Genomic DNA, 24,358 nt, shown 5'->3' on the forward strand with positions numbered 1-24,358 from the left:
ACCCAGGGATCAAACCCATGTCTCCTGCATTGCAGGCGGATTCTTTACCAACTGAGCCACAAGGGAAACCCAAGAATACTGGAGTGGGTAGTCTATCCCTTCTCCAGTGGATCTTCCCAACCCAGGCATCAAACTGGGGTCTCCTGCATTGTAGGTGAATTCGCATTGCATCCTGCATTGCAGGCAGAGAGCAGTATGGGGATTCCTTTAAAAACTAGGAATAAAATGACCATATATCCCAGCAATCTGACTACTAGGCACATACCCTGAGAAAACCAAAACTGAAAAAGACACATGTTAACCAATGTTCATTACAGCTCTATTTACAATAGCTAGGACATGGAAGCAACCTAGACATCCATCGAATGGATAAAGAAGCTATGGTACATACATACAATGGAATATTACTCAGTCATAAAAAGGAATGTGTTTGAGTCAGTCCTAATGAAGTGGATGAAACTAGAGCCTATTACAGAGTGAAGTTAAGTCAGAAAGAGAAATACAGTTATCATATACTAATGCATATATATGGAATCTAGAAAGATAGTACTAATGAACCTATTTGCACAGCAGCAGTGGAGACACAGATATTGAGAACAGATTTATGGACATGGCTGGGGGTGTGTGTGGGAAGTACGGAGAGAGTAACATGGAAATAAACATTACCATGTGTAAAATAAACAGCCAATGGGAATTTGCTATATATGACTCAGGAAACTCAAACAAGTGCTCATTAACAACCGAGAGGGGTGGGATGGGGACAGAGGTGGGAGGGATGTTCAAGTGGGAGGGCACATGGGTAAACTTAAGGCTGATTCATGTTGCTGCTTTGTAGAAACCAATGCAATACTAAAGCAATTAACCTTCAATTAAAAATAAATTTAAAGAAAAAAAAGTAGTAAAATCTATACCCATGATAAGCATTTAAGAGACACAGAATACAATTATATGTAAACTATGATAACAAAACTAGTAATAGTGAGGGGAGGAGAGTACAAATGCAGTATTTTTAAAATGTACTTGAAGAACTCAGCAACTTATACACACACACACACACAAACATACAGACTGCCATATAACTTCATGGTTTCCATAAACCAAACATCTATAATATACACACACACAAAAAAAAAGTAAAAGGAATTCAACCGTAACACTAAAGATAGTCATCAAATCTTAAGAGAACAAAAAAAGAAAGAAAGAAAGATCACAGAAACAACTCCAAAACAATGAACAAAATGACAAGAATATACATCTCAATAATTACCATAAATGTAAATGGATTAAATGCTCCAACCAAAAGACAGAGTGGCTGAATGGATACAAGAGATTGACTACAGACCTAGGGACACACATAGACTGAAAGTGAGAGGATTCAAAAGGCTATTTCATATAAATGGAAATCAAAAGACAGCCAAAGTAGTAACACTTATATCAGTCAAAACAGACTTTAAAATAAAGAGTGTTTCAGATCACCAGCCCAGGTGGGATGCACGAGACAAGTGCTCCGGCCTGGTGCACTGGGAAGACCCAGAGGAATCGGGTGGAGAGGGAGGTGGGAGGGGGGATCGGGATTGGGAATACATGTAAATCCATGGCTGATTCATATCAATGTATGACAAAACCCACTGGAAAAAAAAAAAAAAAAAAAAGAGTGTTTCAAGAGACAAAGAAGGACCCTATATAATGATCAAGGGATCAGTCCAAGAAGATGGCTGTAAATATCTATGCACCAAACAAAGGAACACCTAAATATATAAGACAAAATACATGAGACATAAAAGGAGTAACTAGTAACACAATAATAATAGGGAATTTTAACACCCCACTTACATCACTGGACAGATCATCCAGACAGAAAATACATTAGGAAATGCTGGTCTTTAATGACACTTTTGATCACACAGGCTTAATTGACATTCACAGAGCATTCTGGCCAAAAGTAGCATGATATACATTATTTCAAGTGCACGTGGAACATTCTCCAGGACAGATCACATGCTAGGCCACAAAAAAGCCTCAGTAAATTTAAGAAAACTGAAATCATATCAAGTATCTTTTTCAACAACAAGCTATGAGACTAAAAGTCAACTATAAGGAAAAAATACTGCAAAAGACACAAATAAGTGGAGGCTAAACAAGCATTTGGTTACTGAATAAATCAAAGAGAAAAACAAACAAAAATACCAAGAAACAAATGAAAAGTGAAAACACGACAATCCAAAGCCTATGGGAAATAGCAAAACAGTTCTAAGAGGGAAATTTATAGCATTATAAGCTTACTACCTCAGCAAACAAGAAAAAATCTCAAATAAGCAACCTAACTTTACACCTATAGGAAACAGAAAAAAGAACAACAAATAAAACCCAAAGTTAGTAGAAAGAAAAAAATAATAAAGATCAGAGGAGAAATAAATAAAATTGAGTCTAAAAACAAATAGAAAAGATCAGTGAAACTAACAGCTGGTTCTAGGAAAAGATAAACAAAATTTATAAAACTGTAGCATGATTCATCAAAAACATAAAGTCAGTCACTGTTTCCCCGTCTATTTGCCATGAAGTGATGGGACCAGATGCCATGATCTTAGTTTTCTGAATATTGAGCTTTAAGCCAACTTTTTTCACTCTCCTCTTTCACTTTCATCAAGAGGCTCTTTAGTTCTTCTTCACTTTTTGTCATAAGGGTGGTGTCATCTGCATATCTGAGGTTATTGATATTTCTCCTGGCAATCTTGATTCCAGCTTGTGCTTCATCCAGCCCAGCATTTCTCATGATGTACTCTGCATATAACTGAAATAAGCATGATGGCAATATACAGCCTTGACGTACGGCAAACAGATGGGGAAACAGTGGCTGACTTTATTTTTGGGGGCTCCAAAATCACTGCAGGTGGTGATTGCAGCCATGAAATTAAAAGACACTTACTCCTTGGAAGGAAAGTTATGACAAACCTAGACAGCATATTAAAAAGCAGAGACATTACTTTGCCAACAAAGGTCTGTCTAGTCAAGGCTATGGTTTCTCCAGTGGTCATGTATGGATGTGAGAGTTGGACTATAAAGAAAGCTGAGCGCCAAAGAATTGATGCTTTTGAACTGTGGTGTTGGAGAAGACTCTTGAGAGTCCCTTGGACTTCAAGGAGATCCAACCAGTCCATCCTAAAGGAGATCAGTCCTGGGTGTTCATTGGAAGGACTGATGTTGAAGCTGAAACTCCAATACTTTGGCCACCTCATGCAAAGAGTTGACTCTTTTGAAAAGACCCTGATGCTGGGAAAGATTGAGGGTGGGAGAAGAAGGGGACAACAGAGGATGAGATGGTTGGATGGCATCACCAACTCAATGGACATGAGTTTGGGTAAACTCCAGAGTTGGTGATGGAAAGGGAGGCCTGGCATGCTGCGGTTCATCGGGTCACAAAGAGTCGGACATGACTGAACAACTGAACTGAACTGAACTGAACACATAGAACATTAATACATGACTAAAGTGATCATTTTGAAGATAATGTATGTAGCAAAACTATAAGCATTTCAATATTAGATTATAATGAAAAATATTAAAGGAAATGTTAAAACCATAATCACCATGATATGACATGTGTAAATACAGAGAACAGGACTAGAAGGGAGTAAGAAAAACAGAAGTGGTTGTATTTCTCATGTTGTTCCCTGGGGCCTATTATACTGCTGAAATTACAGATAATTTTAAAAAGTCATATTGACTTTTTCTAAGTTAACAATTAGTAGTTAAATTAACTCATAAGACCTGACTTCAGGGTCACCCATCTCTACATACATGGGCCAGCTCTGAAGAAGTGTACCTGCTTAGGCAACCCACAAAATCTTTCCTGGCTTTTGTAAAGGTCCTACATGGATCTCACATTTTGACTTGGTTTGGAACATATGCTACAAACACTATAGGGAGACAAAACAAACAGGTACCAAGTTACCTCTTTCTGGAAATATGTTGTTTTTGGTGAGTTTGACGCTTTTGGGTCTTGGGTTGTTATTATCCATACCCATGATCAGGTTACGGAAAAACAGATCAAATTTCTTTCTGCTGTCTGCGTTGATGGTGCCGGCCACCGTCCATACCAAGGCAAAAAGGAACAGACCTTGTAGCCACAGGAAGATCTGTTGGCTTGTCAGGCCTTCAAATAATTCACTTTCCTCCTCTTCTGCTTCCCTGATTTCATCTAAAAGCAAGAATAAGAATCTCAGAAAAAAGTGCACAGTACAATAGATATGAATTGGGTAGTTCTGTCCTTGAAGGGCTAGAGGAGGGGACTGATATTGAATGAGAGGCCCTATCCTTTTTCTACATATATTAAAATAAATTTTTTTTATTGTAGTAAGATATGCATTAACATACAGATTACTGATCTTAACCATTTTAAAGTTCAGTGGTATTAAATTCACCCATGTTTTTGTGCAACCATCACCACTATTCACATCTGGGACTATTTTCATCCTGCAAAACTGAAGCTCTATACTCATTTAACATTAATTCATTATCTTCTTCCCCATAGCCTGACAAATAGCATTCTACTTTTCATCTTCATAAATTTGACTAATCTGGATATGTCTTCAGTTCAGTTCAGTTCAGTTGCTCAGTCGTGTCCGATTCTTTGCGACCCCATGAATCACAGAAGGCCAGGCCTCCCTGTCCATCACCAACTCCTGGAGTCTACTCAAACTCATGCCCATCGAGTCGGTGATGCCATCCAGCCATCTCATCCTCTGTTGTCCCCTTCTCCTCCTGCCCCCAATCCCTCCCAGCATCAGGGTCTTTTCCAGTGGGTAAACTCTTTGCATGAGGTGGCCAAAGTACTGGAGTTTCAGCTTTAGCATCAGTCCTTCCAATGAACACCCAGGACTGATCTTCTTTAGGATGGACTGGTTGGATCTCCTTGAAGTCCAAGGGACTCTCAAGAGTCTTCTCCAACACCATAGTTCAAAAGCATCAATTTTTCGGTGCTCAGCTTTCCTCACAGTCCAACTCTCACATCCATACATGGATACATCTTAGAGGTGAAATAATATTGTCTTTTTCTGACTGGCTTATTTCTCTTAGCACAGTGTTCTCAAGCTCCATTTGTATTGTAGCATGTATCAGAATATGTATCAGAAGTTTTGACTGTGCCTCATGGCTTGAAGGATCTCCGTTTCCTGACCAAGAATTGAACCCTGGCAGGGAAGTGAAAGCACTGAATACTAACCACTAGACCACCAGGCAACTCCCCATAATTTCCTTCATTTTTAAGGTGAATAATATTTCACTGCATGTATATATTACATTTTATTTATCCATTCATTGATTGATGGACACTTGGGTTGCTTTCATCTTTGGTTACTATGAATAATGCTGCTATGAACACAGTTCTATGTTCAAAAATAATATTGCTGTGAATAAAATATCTGTCTATGTCCCTACTTTCAATTTCTTTATATATATACCCAGAGTGGAAGTGCTAAGTCATATGGCAATTATATTTTTAATTTTGAGGAACTGAGAAACTATTTTCCACAGCAACTGTACCATTTTACATTTCATCAATGGTGCACAAGGGTTCCAGTTTCTCCACATCCTTGTCAATACTTGTTCTTTTTGATTGTTAATATTGTTAATACTGTTGTTGTTTGGATAGTATCCAACCTAATAGGTATGAGATGGTATCTCACTGTGGTTTTGATTTGCATTTTCCTAATAATTAGTGGTGTTGAGCATCTTTCCATATGCGCTTATAAACAATTTGTGCATCTTCTTTGGAGAAATGTCTATTTAAGACCTTTGACTATTACTTATTCAGTTTGTTTTTGTGTTGTTAAATTTTAGAAATTCTCTATATATTCTGGCTATTCATCCTTTATCATATGTGACTTGTAAAGATTTTCCCCCATTTGTGAGTCATCCTTTTAGTCTGTTAAGAGTCTTTTGATATTCATCCTTTATCATTTATATGATTTATAAAGATTTTCTGCCACTTGTTAGTTGTCTTTTTACTCTGTTTATAGAGTCTTTTGAAAACAGTAGTTTTCAATTTTCATGCACACTATTTGTCTTTTTTCTCTTTTGTTGCTGTGCCTTTGGTGTCATATCCAAGAAATAATTTCCAAATAGCTCTCTACCTTAGATTTTCTTTTAGAAATTTTAAAGGTTTAGGGCTTCCCCAGTGGCTCACAGCAAAGAATCCATCTGTGATGAAGAAGATGTGGGAGACCCTGGGTTCAATCCCTGGTTTCGGAAGATCTGCTCAAGGAAAGCATGGCAATCCACTCCAGTGTTTTTGCCTGGAGAATCCCATGGACAAGAAGCCTGGCTGGCTACAGTCCATAGGGTTGGAAAGAGTCAGATATGACTGAAGTAACTGAACACACACAGTTCTTATGTTTAGGTCTTCCATTTGGTTTGAGTTAATTTTTGTACATAGCATTAAGTAAAGGTCCAACTTCATTTATTTCTAAGTGGATATCCAGGTTTCCTGTCATCACTTGTTAGAAAGACTGTGCTAGGGACTTTCCTGGCAGTCCAGTGGTTAAGAATCAGTGCTTTCACTGCAGAGGGCATGGGTTAGATCCCTAGTGGAGGAGCTAAAGGTCCTGCATGCCACATGGTACAGGCAAAAACAAAAAAAAAAAAAGAGAGAAAAAAAAAAAAGAATGTCCTTTCCCCATCAAATGGTCTTAGCATCCTCATGGAAAATCATTTGACAATATATGCATGAATTTATATCTAGACTTTCTACTCCATTCCATTGGTGTATATATCTGTCCTTATGTGAGCACTATACAGTTTTGATTATTCTGGCTTTGTAGTAAGTTTTTAAATCAGAAAGTGTTCTTTGTTCTTCAACTATGTTCTTCTTTTTCATGATTGTTTGGCTATTTAGAGTCTTTGAAATTCCATATGAATTTCAGGATGGATTTTTGTATTTCTGTAAAATATGTAATTGAAATTTTGATAGAAATTGCACTGAATAGATTATTTTGGGTTGTACTGACATCTTAACAATATTTAGTCTTCTATCCCATGAACTTAGAATGTTTTTCTATTTTAAATGTCCTTTAATTTCATTCAGCATGTTCTATAATTTTTATTGTGGAAGTCTATCACCTTCTTGGTTAATTTCTATGTATCTTATTCTTCGTCAGGCTATTTTAAATGACACTGTTTTTTTAATTCAGGTTTCAGACTGTTTATTGTCAGTGTACAGAAATGCAACAGAAATGCACCATTTTTGTGTTTGATTTTGTATCCTGCCACTTTGTTGAATTTGTTTATAACAGTTTTGCCTGTGTGTGTGTAGTGTTCAGGATTTAGTATATATTAGATCAAACATCTGCAAACAGATAAATTTACTTTTTCATTTCTAATGTGAATACATAATTTTATTTCTTTTCCTTGCCTAATTACCCTGGCTAGGACTTCCAGTACTATGTTGAATAGAAGTAGTGAAAGCAAACATCCATTCCTTATTGTAGTTAAAATGGTAAAGTGTTTCACCATTGAGTATGATGTTCACTGTGAAGTTTTTGTATTTTACTTTTATTATGTTGAGGTAGTATCATTTTATTCCTACTTTGTTCAATGTTGTTTATCATGATTTCATGAATTTTGTTGTATGATTTTCTGCATTTTTTCCTTTATTCTGCTAATTACATTTGTATGACATGTATCACAAATTGATTAATTTTCATACATTGAGGCATCCTTGCACCACAGAAATAAATCATAGTTGGTCACAGTGTAGAATCTTTTTAATATGCTGATAAATTTGCCTTTCTGATCTTTGGGGGAAATTTTTACAGTAATGTTTATAAAGGATATTGGTCTATAATTTTCTTGTAGTGTCTCTGGCTGGCTTTGGTTTCAGGGTACTGCTGGCTTCATAGAATGAGTTAGGAAATGTTCTCTTTTAAACATTTTGGAAAAGTTTGAGCATGATTGATATTAATTCTTCCCTAAATGTTTGGTAGAATTCACCAGTGAAGTGGTTAGATCCAGGATTTTTCTTTGTTGTGAGATTTTTGATAACTGACCAATACCAGTCACTGATCTATTCAGATTTCTTTGTGCTGCAGTTGGTAGATTTTGTGTCTTGGTAGGCATTATTTTTCCATTTCATTTAAGTTATCAAATTTGTTGCCATAAAATTTTTCATAGTACTCTCTTATAATCCTTTTTCTTTCTGTACAGTGAGTAGTAACGTCTGCATTTTCATTTCTGATCTTAGCAATTTGAGGATAAAAACATGTTAAATGACCACAGGAACCAACTTGAAGGTGTCCCCAATTGTCAAAGCCATTTGAACAATAAAATAAATAATTATAGCATTGGATTATAATTCATAGAACAAAATGAATATCCATGAATTCATATTTGATCACTAAACAATTGAATAAGTAAGTAGGGAAGCATAGTTCTTCTTTACAGAATAATTCTAATCTTTAAAAGAAATATAAATTTAAATAGAAAATTTACATTAGGAAATGCCACCCTAATAACTGCTGTAGATAAGATCTACCAATGGATGTTAAAATCAGTACACAAAAGTCTGAGGAGAAATAGGATATTTGTATAGTTTGAATTATCTCCCCTGATGTAATTATTAATCCCAAAGGAAAAAAACAGTAACATTATAGTGGAGAAATATAACTATGAACAAAGATAATTTTGACCAGAGCCTTCACCAGGAATAAGATATGTTCACATTATATACCTGCTGAAGGTTTACTGAGGATACATCATCACTTCTGTGATATTGTTACTAAAAATGCAAATCTTGATTTTGCTTATCTTTTCAAAAAACCAGCTCTAAGTTTCACTGATCTTTTCTATTTTTTAAGTCTCTATTTCATTTCTTTCTCTTCTGATCTTTAAGATTTCTTTGCTTCTAATAACTTTGGATTTTGTTATTTTTTTCCTGTTTCCTTTAGGTATAAGGTTAAGTTGTTTGAGACTGTTCTTGCTGCTGGTTCTTGAGGTTGGTGTCACTGTAAACTTCCCTCTTAGAACTGCTTCTACTGCATCCCACAGATTTTGTATTGTTGTGTTTGTTTTCAATTCCCTCTAGGTATTTTGTGATTTCCTCTTTAATTTTGTTATTCATTGTTTGTTTAACAGCATATTGTTTAGCCTCTGTATTTTTTGCAATTTTTTTTTTTTGTAGTTGATTTCTAGTCTCATAGCATTGTGGTTGGAAAAGATATTTGATATGATTTTAATTTTCTTAAATTTACCAAGGCTTGTTTTGTGGCCTCAAATGTGATCTATCCCAGAGAATGCTTTGTGTGCAGCTGAAAATAATGTGTATTCTGCTGCTTTGGGGTGGAATGTTCTATATATACCTATTAGGTCCATATAGCCTAATGTCATTTAAAACCAGTCATTTAAATCTTGAGCCAGACTCATTAAGAAAAAAAGATAGAAAGCTCAAATCAATAAAGTCAAGAATAAAAAAGGAGAAATTATAACCAACATCATGAAATACAAAGTAATTGTAGAGATTATGATGGACAAGTATATACCAATAAGATGAACAATCTAGAAGAAATGAACAAATTTTTAGAGAGGTATAATCTCTGAAGACTGAACCTTGAGGAAATACAAAATATGAACAGACCAGTAATGAAACTAAATCAGTAATTTAAAAACTCCCAGAAAACAAAAGTCCAAGACCACAGGGCTTCACAGGTGAGTTCTACCAAACATTTACAGAAGAGATAATACCTACCTTCTCAAATTATTCCAAACAACTGCAGAGCAAGGAATACTTCTGAGCTCATTCTATGAGGCCAGCATCACCATGATACCAAAACCAGACAAAAATATCACACAAAAACAGACACATAGCTCAATGGAACAGGATAGGAAGCCCAGAAGTAATCTATGCACTTCCGGTCAATTAATCTATGACAAAAGAGGTAAAAATACACAGCGGAGAAAATACAGTCTCTTTAGTAATTAGTGCTGGGAAAACAGGACAACTACATGTAAATGAATAAAATCAGAACATTTCCTCACACTATAATACAAACAATAAATTCAAAATGAATTAAAGACCTAAATGTGAGACTATAAACCATAAAACCCCTAGAAGAAAACAACAGAACACCCTTTGACATAAATCATAGCAATATTATTTTGCTTTTTCTCCTAAGGCAAAGGAAACAAAACCAAAGCTAAACAGCTGGGACCTAATTAACCTTAAAATCTTTTCCGTATCAAGGGAAGCCATGGAGAAAATGACAGACAACCTACTGAACTGGAGAAAATATTTGCAAATGATATGACTAATAAGGGAGTTAATATCTAAAATATATAAACAAGTCATACAACTCAACATTAATAAACAACCTGATTAAAAATGGGCAGAAGACCTGAATAGACATTTTTTCAAATAATACATTCATATGACCAACAGGCACATGAAAAGATACTCAGTATAGTTAATCATCAAAGAAATGTAAATCAAAACTACAATTAGTTATCACCTCACACCTATCAGAATGGTTATCATCAAAAAGACCAAGTATCTAATGTGGCAAGGATTAGATGGAGATTAGTGGGAATTAGTGGAGATTAGAGGGATTTAGTGGTAGCTCAGACAGGTAAAGCCTCTGCCTGCAATGCGGAAGACCTGGGTTCAATCCCTGGGTTGGGAAGATTCCCTGGAGAAGGAAATGGCAATCCACTCCAGTACTCTTGCCTGGAAAATTCCATGGATGGAGGAGCCTGGTAGGTTATAGTCCATAGGATTGCAAAGAGTCAGACATGACTGAGCAACTTCACTGGTGATCAGCTAACTGGTACTCCAGGTGAGCCTTACTCACTATGCACCAAAACCACTTTCCAATATGGGTTGCTGTATTTGGAATAAAAATTAAAAGATGAATGCAAGGCAATTTCTGTGTAGAACCCTGTAGTAGAGATTAGTGGGATTAGTGGAGAAAAGGGAAACTTTGTACACTGTTAGTGGGTATGTTTATTGGTGCAGCCACTATGGGAAATAGTATGGAGGTTCCTCAAAAAACTAAAAATAGAACTACCATATGATCCAGGGTTTACTCCTGGGCATATATCTGAGAAAAATGAAACACTAATTCAAAATGACACATGCTCTCAATGTTCATAGCAGCATTACTTACAATAGCCAAGATATGGAAGCAACCTAAGTGTTTATCCACAGATGAACTGCTAAATAAGACTGTATACACACACACACACACACACACACACACACACACACACACACAATGGAATACTACTCTGTCATAAAAATGAATGAAATTTTGTCATTTACAACAACATGGATGGGCTTGGAGGTTATTATTCTTAGTAGAATAAGTCAGATGAAAAGACAAATACTTTATGTTATCACTTATCTAAAACTACAACAAACTAGTGAAAAGATACAGACTTATAGATACAGAAAACAAACTAGTGGTTGCCAGTGGGAAGAGGGACAGGGGAGGGGCACAACAGTGGCTGGTGATTAAGAGGTTTGGACTACTACAAAAAAAACAGATAAATTACAAGGATATATTGTGCAACACAGGAAATATAGCCAATGTTTTAAAAAACTTTAAATGAAATATAATCTTTAAAAATTGTGAATCACTAAGCTGTACACCTGAAAAATATAATAATGCAAATCAACTACACTTCAATTTTTTTAAAAAAAGCACAATCTTAGTCTAATTATGATAAAACTAGGCAAACTGGCAAGGTCACTGGGAGAAATATCAATAACCTCATATGCGGATAACACCACCCTTATGGCAGAAAGTTAGAGGCACTAAAGAGCCTGTTGATGAAGGTGAAAAAGGAGAGTGAAAAAGCTGGCTTAAAACAACATTCAAAAAACTAGGATCATGGCATCTGGTCCCATCACTTCACGGCAGATAGATGGGGAAACAATGGAATCAGTGACAGACTTAATTTTATTGGGCTCCAAAATCACTGCAGATGATAACTGCAGCCATGAAATTAAAAGACACTTACTCCTTGAAAGAAAAGCGATGACCAACCTAGACAGCATATTTAAAAGCAGAGACATTACTTTGCCAATAAAGGACTGTCTGGTCAAAACTATGGTTTTTGCAGTAGTCATGTTTGGATGTGAGGGTTGGACCATAAAGAACGCTGAGCACTGAAGAACTGATGCTTTTGAACTATGGTGTTGGAGAAGACTCTTGAGAGTCCCTTGGACTGCAAGGAGATCCAACCAGTTAATCCTAGAGGAAATCAATCCTGAATATGCATTGGAAGGACTGATGCTGAAGCTGAAGCTCCAACACTTTGGCCACCTTATGTGAAGAGCTGACCCATTGGAAAAGACCTTGATGCTAGGAAAGACTGAAGGCAGGACAATGGAATGACAGAGGACCAGATGGTTGGATGGCATCACTGACTTAATGGACATGAGTTTGAGCAAGCTTAGGGAGATGGTGAAGGGCAGGGAAGCCTGGCATGTTGCAGTCTGTGGGGCTGCAAAGAGTCGGACATGAGTGTGTACTGAACAACAACAACAGGCAAACATAAATTGAGAAGCATTCAGAAACATAACTGGGCAGTATTCACCAAGTGACAAGGTTATGAAATATCAGGAAAGGCAGAAGAACTGTCATAGCTTGTAGGAGACCAAAGAGATACAACAATTAAGTACAACGTGGCATTTTGAATTGGATCTTGGAACAGAAAAAATTGTGCAAAAATGTGAAATTCAGATAAAATGCAGTTAATAGTATAGTACCAATGTTAATTTCCTTATTATGGTAGTTGTTCCTTGGTTATATAAGATGTTAACATTAAAGAAATCTAAGTAAAGAGTATATGTAACTCTACATTCTTTTAGTAAGTTTTCTTTAGATCTAAAATTATTTAAAAATAAAAGCTAAAACTGTATTCAGTGTTCCTCATCTCAAGTTATTGCTAATTGTAGCTACCATGTTCTTGCATTTTAACATTGACAGTATTAAATGTTATAGCTCCAAAATCAAATTTAAGCCTATGTCCCAGTTTTTTGTTTTTTTTGGCAGCATCAAGAACTTTGTTTGGCATTTGAATCTAGTTCTCTGACCAGGGATGGAATCTGGGTCCTCTGCACAGGGAATGCGAATTCTCAACCACTGGACCACTAGCGAAATCCCTATTCCCCAGTTTTTAGCAGTTGTATGTATTTCAACACTCCCGAGAGGATTCACAGTTATAGATTCAGGAAGACAAGAGTTGAGGCTTCACAGGACTGTAAACAATAAATCCATTTCTCATGCTGGTGACTTCTTTCCTGGAGGAAATACTATATAAGGAGAGTGAAAGGAGCTTGGGAAAGTATGAAAAATTTACAAATAAAAATACAAATATATAATGTATGTAATTCATGTGTTTCTGCAAATACTATCTGTAATTTTAATTTTAATACTTGGTTAAAGAGAGTCTCTGATCAACTATTTCCAATTTACTTTTTAAAAAATATCTACACCTATATGCCTCTGGAAGAAATGGGCTGAGAAAATATGTTTGTAGAGCAGAAGCTGTAAGAAGATTCACCATCATTTTGAATTATGTGTTATCTTGAGAAAGAAATGGCGTCCAATTGAATGCAGAGTTCCAAAGAATAGCAAGGAGAGATAAGAAAGCCTTACTCAGTGATCAGTGCATACAAATCGAGGACAACTATAGAATGGGAAAGACTAGAGATCTCTTCAAGAAAATTAGAGATACCAAGGGAACATTTCATGCAAAGATGGGCAAAATAAGGGAGAGAAATGGTATGAACCTAACAGAAGCAAAAGATATTAAGAAGAGGTGGCAAAAGAAGAACTGTACAAAAAAGATCTTCATGACCCAGATAATCACAATGGTGTGATCACTCACCTAGAGCCAGACATCCTGGAATGTGAAGTCAAGTGGGCCTTAGGAAGCATCACTACAAACAAAGCTGGTGGAGGTGATAGAATTCCAGCTGAGCTATTTCCAATCCTAAAAGATGATGCCGCGAAAGTGCTACACTCAATATGCCAGCAAATTTGGAAAACTCAGCAGTGGCCACAGGACTGGAAAAGGTCAGTTTTCATTACAATCCCAAAGAAAGGTAATGCCAAAGAATGCTCAAACTACCACGCAACTGCACTCATCTCACACACTTGTAAAGTAATGCTCAAAATTCTCCAAGCCAGGCTTCAGCAATACATGAATTGTGAACTTTCAGATGTTCAAGCTGGTTTTAGAAAAGGCAGAGGAACCAGAGATCAAATTGCCAATATCTGCTGGATGATCGAAAAAGCAAAAGAGTCCCAGAAAAACATCTATTTCTGCTTTATTGACTATGTCAAAGCCATTGGTTGTGTGGGTCACAACTAACTGTGGAAATGCTGAAAGAGATGGGAATACCAGACCACCTGACTGACCTGCCTCTTGAGAAATCTGTATGCAGGTCAGGAAGCAACAGTTAGAACTGGACATGGAACAACAGACTCATTTCAAATAGGAAAATGAGTATGTCAAGGCTGTATATTGTCACCCTGCTTATTTAACTTATATGCAGAGTACATCATGAGAAATGCTGGGCTGGATGAAGCACAACCTGGAATCAAGATTGCCAGGAGAAACATATCAATAACCTCAAATATGCACATGATACCACCCTTATGGCAGAAAGTGAAGAAGAATTAAAGAGCCTCTTGATGAAAGTGAAAGAGGAGAGTGAAAAAGTTGGCTTAAAACTCAACATTCAGAAAACTAACACCATGGCATCTGGTCCCATCACTTCGTGGCAAATAGATGGAGAAACGGTGGAAACAGTGAAAGACTTTATTTTGTTGGGTTCCAAAATCACTGCAGATGGTGACTGTAGCCGTGAAATCAAAAGATGCTTGGTCCTTGGAAGAAAAGTTATGACCAAGCTAGACAGCATATTAAAAAGCAGAGACATTACTTTGTCAACAAAGGTCTATCTAGTCAAATCTATGGCTTTTCCAGTAGTCATGTATGGATGTGAAAGTTGGACTATAAAGAAAGCTGAGCATTGAAGAAGTGATGCTTTTGAACTGGTGGTGTTGGAGAAGACTCTTGAGAGTCCCTTGGACTGCAAGATCAAACCAGTCCATCCTAAAGGAAATCAGTCCTGAATATTCATTGGAAGGACTGATACTGAAGCTGAAACTCTCATACTTTGGCGACCAGATGTGAAGACCTGACTCATTGGAAAAGACCCTGATGCTGGGAAAGATTGAAGGTGGGAGGAGAAGGGGATGACAGAGGATGAGATGGTTGGATGGCATCACCAACTTGATGGACATGAGTTTGAGCAAGCTGGGAGTTGGTGACAGACAGGGAAGCCTTACATATTGCAGTCTATGTGGTCGCAAAGGATCAGACACGACTGAGCAGCTGAACTGACTGATGACCCAGTAGTTCCACTCCTAGATATATACTGAAAAAAATAATAAAAACACTAATTCAAAAAGATACATGCACCCAATGTTCATAGCAGCATTATTCATAATAGTCAAGATATAAAAACAACCTAAGTGTTCATCAAAAGATGAACGGATGAGGATGTGGCATACATACACAATGGAATAATATACAACCATAAGCAAGAATGAAATTCTGCCATTTGCAGCATCATGGGTGGACTAGGAAGGCATTATGCTAAAGTGAAATAAGTTGACAGAGGAAGACAATACTGTATGATATCACTTATACGTGGACACTAAGGTGGGAGGAGAAGGGGACGACAGAGGATGAGATGATTGGATGGCATCAATGACTCAATGGACATGAGTTTGAGTAAACTCCAGGAGTTGGTGATGGACAGCGAGGCCTGGCGTGCTGCAGTTCATGGGGTCACAAAGAGTCGGACACGACTTAGCAAATGAACTGAACTGAAAAGTTATCGAAATTAACATATATTCTGTCATTTCCAGTAGAATTCTGTGAAATTTGATGTGTGTGAGAAAACTATAGAGAACTTCTCCAGGACATTTAAAACAATGATTCATTTAAACCAGTGGTTCTCCATGTCCTGGAGTAGTTCCATAGTTTTGGAGACTAAAGTGATCAGTTTTCCTATAGTGTATCCATGTGCTTTGTGAATTCAGATTTTTTTTAATGTAAATTTTTTCACAGAGGGAAAACTTCCTATCTTACTCTTTTCAGAATCTTTTTTCTGACACACATTTACACATGCCATCTAAATTCATTTTCCTCCAGGATGTCCCTGATAGGTAAAGAGGAACAGGAATTATTATTCCCACTGTCTGGAGGAATCTAAGCCTGAGGAAAAATGGGCTAATTTGCACAAGAATACCCAGGAAGTCAATGAAAGATTAAGCCAAAATATATGGACTCTTTCCAGCAAACTCTATTATGTAAACTCAAAAGGCTTGTTTGTTCTTGACCAAAATGCTGGTCTCATTGTAACTTATGGGGGGACTAGCAGGGGTGGGGGCATAAAAATAGCCAAGGCATACCCTTGTTTGGCTTAAGAACTGTAGGGAAGTACTTACCAAGAAGAGAGGAGTACAGTCTCATCATTGAGAAGGCAAGGTGGATGGGAGATGTTTGGACCACAAATTTACAATGAAGGCGAGTAAAGTCAAGGCAGGGCTGGACAAGCCACATGAACATGTCATTGACCTAAGAGTAAAAGTAAAATTTGATATTAACAAGTGTGTTTAAGAACTTGGTACACCTCAAGGAGGCTGAAGATAAGACTACTGGTGACTTTTGAGTCTAGGTATATTGAAGAAAGTCCATAGGCAACAAGACCTGTGCCCCCAGCTTCCTATTTAATGTGAAGTCCACTGACTATGCCCACTCCTCCCATTCTACTGAGCTGAATACGGAAGAAAAGCTTGGAGCCATTATGGGTCATCTACGGGATACAAGAAACAGGTTCCAGGAGCCACTGTATCTGACTTTTCTATAGAAAAATGTTAGGAATTCTAAACAACTGATTTGGAAATGACTGACTGGCATTTATGAGGCAGGACTCCTGTAGAAAGTGGACACTGAGAGGTCCGGGCTTATTTTCAGTAATTCCCCACATATATGTATGTATGTACATACTTACTGGTGGGTATGATTCTCATCTCTTGGCTCTGCTCCTACCCACTTACTCTTTAGAAAGAAATTACTTGATTTTCTCCTCTTATTTTAGTGTTTTTTTCATTTTTCTTAAACTTTGTGACTCTTGCTGAAAATTACTTTGCTATTTTTTTGTAAGTAGGCAGGTCATCACTAAATAAATATACTCATAGGTGATTATATGTGGATATGTGTGCATATGTAAATGCATAGATGCTTTTATATGTATAATCCCAAAGAAGGGCAATGCTAAAGAATGTCCAAACTATGGCACAGTTGCACTCATCTCACTTGCTAGGAAGTAATGCTCAAAATCCTTCAAGCTAGGCTTCAGCAGTACATGAACCGGGAACTTCCAGATATACAAGCTGGATTTAGAAAAGCCAGATGAACCAGAGATCAGATTGGCAATATTTGCTGGATCATAGGAAAAGCAAGAGAATTCTAGAAGAACTTCTGCTTCACTAACTATGCTAAAATCTTTGACTGTGTGGATCACAACAAACTGGAAAATTCTTAAAGAGATAGGAATACCAGACCACCTTACTTGTCTCCTGAGAAACCTGCGTGCAGGTCAAGAAGTAACAGTTAGAATCGGACATGAAACAATGGACTGGTTTAAAATTGGCAAGGGAGTACATCAAGGCTGTATATTGTCACTCTGCTTATTTAACATCTGCAGAGTACATCATGAGAAATGCTGGGCTGGCTGAATCATAAGCTGGAATCAAGATTGTCGGGAGAAGTATTATCAACCTTAGATATGGAGATAACACCATTCTAATGGTAGAGAGTGAGGAGGAACTAAAGAGCCTCATGATGGAGGTGAAAGAGGAGAGTGAAAAGCTGCCTTAAAACTCAACATGCGATGGGAGAGAAAGTTCAAAAGGGAGGGGATATACGTATACCTTTGGCTGATTCAGGTTGAGGTTTGACAGAAAACAAAATTCTGTAAAACAGTTATCCTTCAATTAAAAAAATTAATGTAAAAATCCTCAACATTCAAAAAACTAAGATCATGGCATCTGGTCTCATCACTTCATGGCAAATAGATAGGGAAACAATGACAGACTTTATTTTCTTGGGCTCCAAAATCACTGCGGATGGTAACTGCAGCCATGAAATTAAAAGATGCTTGCTCCTTGAGAGGAAAGCTATGACAAACCTAGACAGTGTATTAAAAAGCAGAGACAGTACTTTGCTGACAAAGGTCCATATAGTCAAAGCTATGGTTTTTCCAGCAGTCATGTACAGATGTGAGAGTTGGACCACAGTGAAGACTGAGTGCCGAAGAAGTGATGCTTTAGAACTGTGGTGTTGGAGAAGACTCTTCAGAGTCTTCTAGGACAGTAAGGAGATCAAACCAGTTAATCCTAAAGGAAATCTCCTGAATATTCATTGGAAGGACTGATGCTAAAGCTGAAGTTGCAATACTTTGGCCACCTGATGTGAAGAGCTGACCCATTAGAAAAGACCCTAATGCTGGGAAGGATTGAGGGCAAGAGGAGAAGGGGGTGACATAGGATGAGATGGTTGGATGGCATTACTGAGTCAATGGACGTGAGTTTGAGTAAACTCTAGGATATAGTGAAGGATAGGGAAGCCTGGTGTGCTACAGTCCATGGGGTTGCAAAGAGTTGGATACAATTAAGTGACTGAACAACAACAATGACTATGTATGAGTACATGGATATGTAGCACTCAGTCAGCAAATATTTATTGTGCATCTATTAAATGCAGTGTAATAGGTGCTAAGGATAAATGATGAACAAGATAGACAAGGTCTCTGTTCTCATGGTCTACAGTCTCAGGGGCAGGGGAGACAATAAATAATTAAACAAGCAAGGAAATGACTTAAGTATTTACAAATCCTGGAATGTACTAGCAGGAAACAAATAAATGATTTACAATTGGAAAAAACAAGAAGGGTTTAATAGGGTGGTCAGGGAAGACTTCTTGGAGAAGGGGGCCTTTATGATCACTTGGGTGACAAAGGTGAATCAACCCTTATGAGACTAAATGGGGCAAGCTTTCCAGAAAGAGGAATAAAAAGTGCAAAAGTCTTGAGGAGGTAAAATCTGGGGTTTTCCAGGAAAGAGGAATAAAAAGTGCAAAAGTCTTGAGGAGGTAAAATCTGGGGTTTCCCAGGAAAGAAGACCCTAGGGCTGGAAGGTAATAAGCTGAGCCTTAGAGGAGTGTAGGTGATGAGGCTAGAGGGGCAGGCTGGGTGGAATCACAATCTCAGAAGTCCTGGTAAGAAGTTAGACTACTCAGGACACTGGGAAGTCTGTGAAGGCTTCCTGTGCATGTGTAGACTGACTTCTGACTATGCATCTGGACATGTGTCTATAAATAAACATTATATATATATATATATATGTATATTATATATATGTATATAGTACATGTATACAATACATACATGTATATACTGACATGTATATGGTACATGTATACAAATGCGATAGGAAAGGGGCCATCCTATGCAGATCCCCAGAGCATTTCTACAATGAGAGGAGAACCTAACTCAAATCCTTCTTGTCTGCTTCTGTGGGAAACTTTACCAGGGAACCCTGTTAATGCAGCAAAAGGCAAGAAGTACCATAAGCACTCATTCTCCCTTCCTACTTCCATCATCTGTGTGTGTTCTAATCTAACCTGAATATTCACACCTCTTTTAGGAAGGGAAGAAGAAAACGGGCACTCTTACTAGCTACACTAAGAGAATTTCTCACTGGTTTTAGCTCCCTAGATTTAGGAGGTATGGAGTCTAGGTTACAGGGATGGGAAGTGGCAGGAAAAAGAAGAACACAGATCTTCCTAACCTGATACACCTCTAGAGCAACTCCCAAAGGCATTTCTGCTGGTGGGCAAAGGGTCAAGGGGTGACATCCCAGCAATCATATAGAACATTTCTCAAGCACCAGAATTCTCCACTGAGGAGTCAAAAAGTAATGGACAAGATGGAAGAGAAAGCAGAAATTGACTACACAATTCCAGCTCCACATACAAAATAAGATAAAATAATAATGGCAAGAAGCCCGGAAGCAAGGTAATTGGAGACAATCAGGGAACTTCCTTCCCCTCCTTGCCTTCCATAATTATGAACATGAAAACAACCCTAGAAGGCCTTTGAGATGAGGAGTCGGGAGACAGGGAAGGACAGAAAGGAAAGGGACCAGAGGGTCTCACCAATTCCTTGTGTTCCTCAGTGAGACTGGAAGGCAGGGTATCCATGTATGAATCCTTCAAGGGCTTCCAGCCTAGCTGATGGGGTTCCATGTAGATCATCCCACACCTGGCAAGCACAAACAGAGGACCACCCTGGTTCACACTGGGCTCCCAAGCATGCACGGGTGAGGTAAATAGGCTGGAGCTTGGGTTGGAGCACAGACCTTCACCAGCTCCAAGCCAAAGGAAAGATGCACAGATTTTGTCAGGAAAGGGTAGAGACCAGTGCTAAGAGTGGGGTCTTGAGAATCAGAGACCTGTATTCAAATCTCAGCCCCAGATCCTACTAATCGAGTGACCTCGGAAAAATTTCTTTTCTATCTCTGAATTTGTGTCCTTGTCTGTAAATTGAAGAATATAAAAAATAAGTAGCTTATAAGATTATTATAATGGTTAAATGAAAGGCCAATAAAGAATTTGGCACTATGTCTAGCATACAGAACACTTTTAATCAATGAAAACTACTATTATAATTTTCATAATGTTAGTACATTACCATGTACTGACATGTAACATTGTATTTAGCAATTTTTTCCCCATTCTGTTATATCTAGGCACACTCCTCTTTGTTACTAACACTGGCTACCATTTATTCAGCACCTACTATGCGTTGGCCACTCTGCTAAGCCTTTTTTTTTTTTTTTTTTTTTATTAGTTGGAGGCTAATTACTTCACAACATTTCAGTGGGTCTGCTAAGTCTTAACGGCCTTCATTTCTAAATATTCCTCTTTATGGTTTACATTTTAGACATGAGGAGACAGTAGCTCAGAGAGGCTAATTGACTTGGAAGAGGTCACACAAGCTAGCAAGTGGTGTGTTCAAGGTGGGAGCCCAGGGTGGTCTAACTTGCCATGTGCTCTTTCTACTCCCTTATATTGCCTTTGGGAATGTGGGCTTATTTTTATTTTATTATTTTATTTGTTATGGGCTGGGAGGTACATGATTGGATTAATTATTATTCTCGGCACACTCATCATTAGCCCAGGCATGACCTTTCTTAATTGTTTTCAATAATGTAATCAGTGTCCTTGAACCCAACACCCAGGTAGAAGCTATAGTTTTGACAATAACCTTTATCTAAAGTCTCCTTTATCCTATCCCCCTGGCTTTCCCCACCTGAGATTACACAGTATCTTGAAGCTCACATTCACTGGTCCTTTGATTTCTTACCTTCTTGTAGTTTTATATACATATACATATTTAGTTATTTAGTTGGTTTTAATAACTTAAAAGGGGATACTAAGCTGCATGTAATATTATAGGCTTACTTTTCTTGCATTTTAAAAAATATCTACTTATTATTTATTTTTGGTTGGGTTAGGTCTTCGTTGCTGTGAAGGCTTTTCTTTAGTTGTGGTGAGTGGGGGGTTACTCTCTAGCTGAGGTGCACGAGCTCCTCATTGCAGTGGCCCCCCTTGCTGTGGAGCGTGGGCTCTAGGCATGCGGGCTTCAGTGGTTGTGGCTCCTGGGCTCTAGAGCACAGGCTCAGTAGCTGTAGCACACGGGCTTAGTTGCCCTGGGGCATGTGGGATCTTCCCAGATCAGGGTTCAATGTCTCCTGCATTGGCAGGTGGATTCTTTACTACTAAGCCAACAGGAAAGCCCTACAGGCTTACTTTTATATATAATACTGCTAAGATTTTATCTTTGATTTTATTATGATTTATCCATATAGTTACTTATCAGTACAGTTCACTTATTTTGAATGACATACAAATACTACAATCTGTGATTTTATTATACTTTCCAATTCTCTCCTATTAATGGGCATTTGGGTCATTTCTAAGTGTTATTGTGAATCGTGCTACTCTGAAAATTCTGGTACATGTCTCCTGTTGTACATGGGCACAAGTTTATTTTCAGTATATACTCAGAAGCAGAATTGCTCAACCATGAGGCATAAGAAGGTTCAACTTTAGGAGGTAGTTAAGTTCAGTCATTCAGTCGTGTCTGACTCTTTGCGACCCCATGGACTGCAGCATGCCAGGCTTCCCTGTCCATCACCAACTCTTCAAGCCTTCTCAAACTCTTGTCCATCACATTGGTGATGCCATCCAACCATCTCATCCTCCGTCGTCCCCTTCTCTTCCCACCTTCAATCTTTCCTGGCATCAGGGTCTTTTCCAATGAGTCAGGTCTTCCCATCAGGTGGCTAAAGTATTGGAGTTTCAGCCTCAGCATCAGTCCTTCCAATGAACACCCAGGACTGATCTCCTTTAGGATGGACTGGTTGGATCTCCTTGCAGTCCAAGGGACTCTCAAGAGTCTTCTCCAACACCACAGTTCAAAAGCATCTTATCCAAAGTGTTTGCCTGATTTTGTATTCTTACCAGCAGTGTGGATTGAGGACTGATTTTATGACGAAGTCTGGCAAAAGGTAATATAGGTGATCTGCTAGAATTTAATCATATGTGTGGATTTTTAGAGCTTTTCCTTCTGCTTAGGGTTAGTGAGGCTTCGCCTTCCCTCAGGGGGCCCATGCAAGCTGACTCACCTGCTCACAGTGGCTGGGGAGGCCTGTTCCAGGTCAGCTGGCTCGAAGATCAGACTCATCTTGGGGCTCATTTGGATAATCTCTCCACTCATTAAACACAGCTGAAAGTGCAAAGCAGAGGGGTAGAGGGCAGCAAGTGGGCTGGATTCTATCTGCAAGTAAAAGGCCTCAGTGGAGACAGAGATAGTCTGAATTCATTCAACAAATGTTTCTTGAGCACCTACTCTGTGCCAGGCATGATGCTAGCTGCACCGAATAAAACAAGCAAAAAAATTCCTGTCCTCTTGAGGTTTGCATTCTGCCGGGAGCAAACAGATGATAAGCAAAATATATAGGCTATACAAGGATGAAAATGCTTTGGAGAAAAAGTAGAAGAGGGTTGGAGAATGCCGTGTCTGGTGAGATGTAATGTTAAATAGGAAAGTCAGAGAACCACTGAATGGAAGCCTTAGATGAAGAATCTAGAAATTATCAGATTACAGCTAGTCTCATGGTTCCTTCCTCAGTGTTGAACACAGAACTTAACTGCACACTGGCACCCTATTTTATTTTCTCAAGTTTTCCACAAAGACTCCTTCTGGAATCCCTCAGGGTCTGGTCCAGGGTTAGAGTGACAAGAATACCTCCATATCATTTTTGAAATGGAAAGATCATTAGAAGCCCTAGTGTTTAGCAGGTATATCCCCACAGAAAGTAGTGCAAATATACAGGACAGCCTCTGAGTATATAACACTAAGTCTGTGGCACTGCTTCTCATTTCCCAACATGGGTTAAAGTGAGATGTTTAAGTCTTAAGATGGCTTGAGGCTTTGGTCTCTCAGGGCAAAAGAAGAAATTCCATTGCTCCATGCTTTTCCTCCTAAGCTGGGGTTTAAAGAGCTTCTTGCAAATTACCTGACCCACATCAAATATGTCTGTAATCAGGTCATTACTTGTAACCCCAGAAAGGTCATAGCTGTTATGGGACTAACACCACTATCAGTGTCATCTCTGAATATCAAGAAAAGTAAAATAGACCCATAGCTGTGACAGTAGTTTGATTTCATTCCGAGCCGAGAAGAGCCATCAGGAATTTCACTGACTCTTTATACTTCTGATCTCAAGACCAACCCATACATGTGTACAATTAGTTTATATAATATAGTCCATATCATGGAATAAAACACACTTCTACATTTATATGTTATATAATCAAAATTATGAACATGCTATTATTAGTGTATGTAATTTAGATAATTAGGCTTTCCATTGTTGAGCATGACTCATTTTTAGTCTTGCAAAATGTAAATGCTGCTGGAAAATATATTTTGATTTGATAAGGAAATATAGTCAATGTAAGAACTCTTCCTTGAAATGGTGATAAATATTATTTTTTTATTTTAACCCTTATATAGCACTTGCTCTATGCCAGGCACTATTATAAGCAGTTTGTAAATATTAATTTATCTAATCTTGCTAACAATATTATAACACAGACACAACACAAACACTATTATCCTCATTTTACAGATGATGCAACTGAGGTATAGGTATAG

General features: G+C 38.0%; 1 protein-coding gene across 1 annotated transcript in view; it reads right to left on the reverse strand.

Annotated features, from left to right (window-relative positions):
• The window catches only part of DNAH3 (dynein axonemal heavy chain 3), a 240,635-nt gene that overhangs the window by 94,191 nt on the left and 122,086 nt on the right, over positions 1–24,358 (reverse strand). The window contains exons 38-41 of the mRNA XM_061152967.1: positions 22,824–22,924; positions 20,290–20,395; positions 16,518–16,647; positions 3,953–4,198 (exon numbers count right to left, since the gene is read on the reverse strand). Of these exons, the coding sequence (XP_061008950.1) occupies positions 3,953–4,198; positions 16,518–16,647; positions 20,290–20,395; positions 22,824–22,924 (583 nt within the window). The remainder of the gene's footprint in view (positions 1–3,952; positions 4,199–16,517; positions 16,648–20,289; positions 20,396–22,823; positions 22,925–24,358) is intronic.

The sequence above is a fragment of the Dama dama genome, chromosome 10 (assembly GCF_033118175.1).
Source record: "Dama dama isolate Ldn47 chromosome 10, ASM3311817v1, whole genome shotgun sequence".
Taxonomy (NCBI): Eukaryota; Metazoa; Chordata; class Mammalia; order Artiodactyla; family Cervidae; genus Dama; species Dama dama.